Source organism: Leiobunum rupestre, chromosome 1 (assembly GCF_980474605.1).
Source record: "Leiobunum rupestre chromosome 1, qqLeiRupe1.1.hap1, whole genome shotgun sequence".
In the NCBI taxonomy this organism is placed as follows: domain Eukaryota; kingdom Metazoa; phylum Arthropoda; class Arachnida; order Opiliones; family Sclerosomatidae; genus Leiobunum; species Leiobunum rupestre.
Genome location: NC_143384.1, coordinates 41,267,249 through 41,274,091, shown reverse-complemented (window position 1 = coordinate 41,274,091; position 6,843 = coordinate 41,267,249). Strand labels below are relative to the sequence as shown.

General features: G+C 36.0%; 1 protein-coding gene across 1 annotated transcript; it reads right to left on the bottom strand.

Moving 5' to 3' along the window:
• Positions 1–2,368: 2,368 nt before the first annotated feature.
• Positions 2,369–6,563, bottom strand: LOC149962933 (uncharacterized). Its single transcript, XM_090170403.1, has 4 exons — positions 6,331–6,563; positions 4,322–4,507; positions 3,729–4,041; positions 2,369–2,530 (listed from the first exon to the last, which is right to left on the bottom strand). Exons 1-4 carry the CDS (start codon positions 6,399–6,401, stop codon positions 2,462–2,464), a joined length of 639 nt encoding a protein of 212 aa, XP_090026529.1. The 5' UTR covers positions 6,402–6,563; the 3' UTR covers positions 2,369–2,461.
• Between the last annotated feature and the right edge of the window lie 280 nt (positions 6,564–6,843).

Sequence of the window (6,843 nt, the reverse complement as noted above, 5' to 3'; positions counted from 1 at the left end):
GTATTTGTTATGAAATAAATCTATTTATAATTTGGGTTGACCGTTGTTCATTTGTAATTTCAAGATCTCAGTAGAGAAGGGAATTGGTTCCATTAAAACATCAAATTCTTGTTGGGAAAAATATTAGTAATTACATTTGAGACTAATTTCGACGATTTCATTTATCCAGAGTGATTTCGTCGCGTTATGAAATTATCAACAGTGTACTATATGTTCCGTATGTAGGTAACGAGGAACTTTTAAAATGTTGTGGTACAATCCACATTAATAGGCACTAATTGAATACAATCAAAAGATATATAATTCTTTTTAACTCGAGGTACAACTTCCGTTGGTCTGGGAAGAGGCAAGAGCGTGGCAGGGAGTAACCTCACTCGCTCGAAGCCGCTAGCCAGGTCCTATGCACCTGCGACTCGGACAACTATTCTACTAGTACGTAACATTAAACGCATATTATATAATCAATATAGCTTAGTTTATACGCTTGAAAATATATTTTGTTATTTCGGCTATTTTCTAAGACTATTGTATCGCAAATATCGGTTGAAGTAGTTTTTACAATTAACATAGCTAGTGGGTATATTTTGAGTTAGAATGCATTGCCTAGAAAATGTCGCGAATTAAAAACTGTATCGAGCCTGCGAAGAAACATGTTACATTTTAACATCCTCGATGAATACTTTTCTAGTTGGATTTTTTATATACTTCTGGTTGCGTTACATTTGTGATATTGCCTTTAAATCGTTGAATAATGATACTCCATTTTTATTTCCAAAAAAATAAAGCTTCGAATGTACCAAGATTTGGACAAAGCAGAGCTGCTTCAGCTTTAAGTGGAGTCGTGATGGCAGTGGCCTCAGCGACAACCGCTAACGCTAATCAGAGTATCAGACGACCTTCGCAGCACCCAAATCTCTTTCGTCCAGACTTACAAACAAAAAGCTTTCGGCTATTAAATAAGATATTTCAATTTTGTTTTTCCGTAAGTTTTAATAATATTAGTTTTTTATGCAAATTTTTGTAGTAAGCACTTGAAAGCTATCAAATCTCTTAAGTTTTAAATATTCTTAATTTTATCCATTATTCTATTTTAAAAATTTACATAATTTTAATTTTGAGATAATAAAAAAATTAAATAATATTAAAATAGATTAAATTTTTTATTTCAAGTTTCAACTTAAAAGCTTATATTTAAAGTAATTTGATAGGTTAGGCTCGCACTAAGGAGCGTGTAGGATTGAAAACTAGTATAGAAAACAGTCCGAGACGAATATGACATGTGTTCTAGCGTGCTCATTACGTGTTTCCATTAAACAACAAAATGTAAAACATTTAGGACAAAATAGTTTTAATTCAATAAAAGTTTTATCTTACTATACACTTGCAGACTGAAAACTAAATAGTTTTAATTCAATAATAGATTTATCTTAATATTCACATTAAAACTGGATATAATGCGAATACAGCTCTCAATACCAAGCTTGAAAGCGTAGCTAGGTTTACGCGCCACCAACGGTATTTAGGAGCGTTAAGTACAATTAGACCTCTGGTCCTCTACCGTCTGCCGCGATGGGTCATGTAACCCTGGCGTAACTAAAAGAGATTTTTATCTCGTTTCAATTATTTTATGATATTTTTGATTGTTTGAGGGGTAAAGGAAAGTAGAAGTCAAATTCCCGATTGTAGCGTGAAAATCCTTGTTCATGGAATTTCGGCGAATGCGTTGGCCGTGCTCCAACGAGAGCTAGTGATGACGTCAGAAAAAATGGGTGGGTGGGGGTTGGAAACCGCCTGTCTCAAGCGTTCCTCTATGGTACCTGCAGAAATCATCTGCGCCCGCCGAATATTTTTGTCCTACGTTGTAATTAGACACTGAGGGGCCATGACAATAAACATTAAAGGTCTGAGTTTGAATTATTAAAATTGATTTTATATCTTACCTCCTAGTTGATACATGATAATCCGCCATATTTAAAAACCTCGATTTTAATTTAGAGATAAAAGAGATCGGCCAATTAATTGCTAGTTTTATAGTGACATAATGTATTAAGTTATTATTATGAAGCCCCAGTCACAAACCCCTTACAGCAATAAGCCTTTATATAAGATAATATTTGCCTTGTCATAATGTTGCCGCTACTTCACGGGTGACGTATTGATGACGTTTCACTACGATAAGCTCTGAACTTAAGACGAGGCACCCTGTTTTAAGCATAGACTTAACTGAACATCTAAGTATTTCGTAACGAATGAGCTACATAAAAACATGATCAGCATGCGTATGTTGTTTTATAGAGAGTCCTATTGGTCGGCGTTAGATCTATGTTTACGCGAACTTCACAAACGACGCTGAATTTGGGAAAATATTTATTTAAAATTGCCATTTAATAAATGAAATAAAATATTTGAAATTAAAACACTTATTTAAAATATCTTTTTAAAAGAACCAATTGAAGAAAAGTCAAACTCTGAAAGGCTTCCTTTTCGGCTTTTCTCGAACACAATCATCCTGGACGGAACGGCGCCTTTTCTGAAGAAAAACATTTTAACCAAATTCAAAAAGCGAAGTTGGCATTTGACCTGTTAAAACCACGTGGTATTCTCGTGCAAAATAAATTTGATTTTACCGAAGTGTAATTTCTCGCCACTCAGGAGCTTATCCCGACTGATATTTTCAAATTTAAAAGGCGTCATTTACATAAAGTAAACCGACGAGAAACGTCATTGATTAAACAACAAGATGGCCCAGGCCATAATAATAACCTGATGCCCATCTCTTTTACCAGGAAAACATTGCAAAATCATGTAATCTATATTCAAATAAAATATTTATTTTTGTTTGAAATTGTGGTTTATCACACCAGACATTTATCATATTTCAAGTGATAATCATGTACTCCTATAAAACTTTTAAGCCTTGGCACTCTAAAACTGGCATGGCCGGGATAGAGGGAGATAATACCGATTGAAAGACACCCCAATTAAATTTCTATCACGGGCCTTTAAACAGAATTAAATATTAAGCAGGTTAGCAATGGAGCTAGTGCGGCACTGATACACTTACACCACCAACAACAAGGGGTTGGTCACTCCGCGAACTCTGCGTACACTGTCGTACCTCTGACAGCCTGACTGTGCCAATAACAGTTCGTTAACTCTTAAAAATCCGTACCTTTAACAGTACTAAGTACGCGAACTCGGTGTACAGGTCACCCGAGAGTGACTTCCCCCTCGACCACCAACCACCGCCGCCTACGAGAGCATTGAAAATAACAGCCTCTTTCCCTTCTGTAACTAGGGAGAAGAGGCTTAAAATGGAAGGATACATTTCTAAGGTTTTTTTTCTTGTAAATATTAGGCATGTTAAACCAGCGTGCTAAAACGTGTAGGATTGTAAACATACTTTGCGTGTACAGCCTGCACCTACTACAAGTTTTCTCTACACGTTTTCTCGCAAATTTTTGGCGCGCTTGACCAGTATATTGAAAGACGTAAGATTAAACTTAACTTAACCGCGCTGATTTGATAATACTTAAGTTTATGAAGGATTTCGAACTCGCAATTGCGAACAATTCTTGGATTTCAATCATTTCGATTAGTGGGCGAGATTCAATAGGCAATAAAATAATTCTACTGTTTTTGAACCGATTGCCTAACCTTCAAACTGAAATAAAACTACTTCCATTTGTTTATTTATTTAAATCTAATTATGAACCGAAATTACTTACTTTAAATTTTATTTCAGCCGTTTTCTTCGTCTGGTTGGTTTCTTTGTACTTGGGAATGTACTTAGCTGTTATAGTGGGTTTTCCAATCTGACACAAGGCGGTGCGAAAACGTCCCACCTTCTTGGGCTTGAGGATAATCCTCTCGCTTTTGCTCTGCTCGATTGTGGAGTCGTTTCTGTGGCCAGCGTTCACGAGTGAGGTTCCGTTGAATTTGTTTAGTTTAAACGAAAAGATGTTGTCACTTTCCGAGAATTTATTTATATTTGCTTGTTTGCCAAAGCATTCTTTCCACGTTGTACGCGTTGCTTCGAATCTGAAATAACCATTAAAATATTATTATTGAACCATGACCGTTAAATAAGCAACAAAGACGAAATAAATTTTAGTAAAGATTTCTCAAAATTGCTTTGCCACAAACATTAGTAAATAAGGTTTGACAAATTCATTAAAAAAATGGTTTGCGTGTATTATGTTTATTTTGACATTACGTTAATTTCGCAAAACAGCAAAATTTTGCACCTCTGAGGTCTGTGCTCTAAGCGATCGCCTAGTTTGCCTAGTGGTAGCGCCGGCCCTGTAGAACCTATACTTACTTGAAAGGCTGACCCTCTGGAAACTTCGTCAAAAAGCTAAATGACTTTGGAACTTCTAAAATTATTTTCGCCGCTTCCGGCCCAAAAGCTGAATGGACGGGATTTTCAGACGGTTTAGTGACAAAGATGGTCGGAATAGTTGCGGTTTTAATTTTTCCGAAAGGTCGATTCTGAGCCCTTTGAACACTAGAATAAAGAAAATAACCAATAAGAAGCAATACCTAGCGTCTACAACGCGAGTGACTAACTTCTTAACATTAATCCGTACACCGCTTACGTATTCCGAATACTGTGATTAGAAAATGATTTAAGAGTGAGTACATCGTCATTGCAGAATTATTAAATAACGCAACTACAGAACCATTAGTGTAATTATTTAGTTCACAGTGTACAACTATTAAATCTTTGACTGTTTTAAATATGATTTTTATATTCTATTAAATACTTTTAAAATAGATACCACACAGATTGTATTTAATTTTGCCTTTACCGAATAATAACGATGTTCACCATTTTGACCCTTTAGTTATTTAAAAAAAAAACAATATCTTATCCACTTTAATTAGTGTTCTTTGAAAAAGTTATAGGGACACCGTCTGAAATCTCAAATTTGTCCAGATAGATATTTTGATTTACTTTTAATTTTTTTTTAAATTTAAAACAAATACCAACAGAATGGCTTACTATATATGGATTTAGTTTTTTATTTTCTAAAATAAGTGTTATTTTAAATATGTTCAGCGTTCCTTTCCCATTTAGAGTTCCAATTGTTTTATAAAAATTAAAGGAAGTGTCGGCTCTATCATTGCCTACGTTATTTTTGATTGGGTCTACGTATCAAAGATAGCAATGGTTGCTTAGATCGCCGGGAAGGTGCTTCCACCTAGTATCGACTTTCAAAAACGTTTATTTTCAAGTCGACAATTACGTGTTTGCCGAAAAGCCAATCCAAGCGAGGTCGAATGAGCACGTGATTACAAATAGTCTTTTCTGATACGTGATTACCACTACCCTATGAGCTAAAAGTGTGCTTTTGGGCAAACGCCATTTACGTAAATTATGCTGGGTAATGTGCCTAATCAACTTGTTTAATTTGCACGGTGGTGACTAATGTCGATAAAGAACGTAATTATACTAGAGCCGACACTTGCTTTAATTTATATAGTGGTTTAAATCACATTGTTTCCGATGTTTATTTCGCCAATTAAATTAGGTTCTTACACCCCTTCAAGCTTTATACACTTTTTAACATGTTAAAACTAATTTAAATTTACACTTCTTGCGGTGAAGATAAGAAATAATTATTTGTTAGAAATTTTTTTTTTAGAAATTAATCAGCTAGGCTAATACCCAAGGCACCACCTTAGGCCTAAGTCATCATACGACTTTTGATGGCCGTAATTCAGGTGGCCGGGCTACAATGCGTAGGAGGGTGGTGGCAAGCCCTGCATGTCACGAGATCGAGCCAACAGCACCCTACACTAACTATTACCGTTAACCTAGACAAGTTTTTATGGAAGGGGAAACCGTAGAACTCGGGGTTAAACCCCTTGAACCAGTGGGGAGAGAACTTGCAAACTCAACGCAGAAGGAGTTGTTCCGAGTTTTCACCCAGTCAGTGCCACAAGCTGGGATCGAACCCGGCTCTTCTTGCTGCGAGGCTAAAGTGCCAACCACTCCGCCACCCCACTTCTTGATTGCCACTACTCAGCATATTAATAACCTATGATTGGAAAATTATCAGACAGAAAACCCTTTACAGCGGGAAGATAAACAAAATTTTTGCTTTTAAGCGGATTTAACTGTATGGAATATTCCTAGTGTTTCCCCTTACATAAAACTAATTTTAGAATTACAATAAAAACCATGTTTCAGAGAGATAAAATTAAATTGATCTTCTGATGTTATTCCCCGAAAACATTTAGCATGGCAAACCCCCGATCCGTTTCCCCAGTGGCATCCGTTCAAATAAAATAGTGCGAGCAAAGAACATCAATTAGGTGACTTACATCATTTTGGAATATCTGATTCGTCTTTCCCAGGCAGACATTTTCTTACAATCCTTATTGTTAACTGGCATTGTACGGCCAAAAAATTTACGTTAATATTTCCTCAACAACGAATTTTTAAGTTTTTCAGTTTTAATAATTTTTTTTTACACTCAAACTGGATTAACAATGAGGTGAAAAACAGACAACCGTTCAGGGCTGGATGCTGTCTCGAACTAATTTCCCTCGCGCAGAGATAAGAATATTAGTTCCATTGAATCAGGGTATTTTTAAACCGCGTGTCGAACGATCTAACCTTATGACGTTTTCGATAAAGATTGTCAGTGATAATAAAGTGCAATGGTTCGTTTCCAATAATCTTGCCAATAAATGTTTATTGCTCACGTGACATCCGTTCCTCCATTTATGCGCGACTAGAAAATGCCGCACCACACGAGTCATACTTTGCCGGTAGTGTTGAAGAAGGCTAAGTGAGGAGGGTCCTTCAGTAGTTCGTGCATGTCTTTAGTCAGT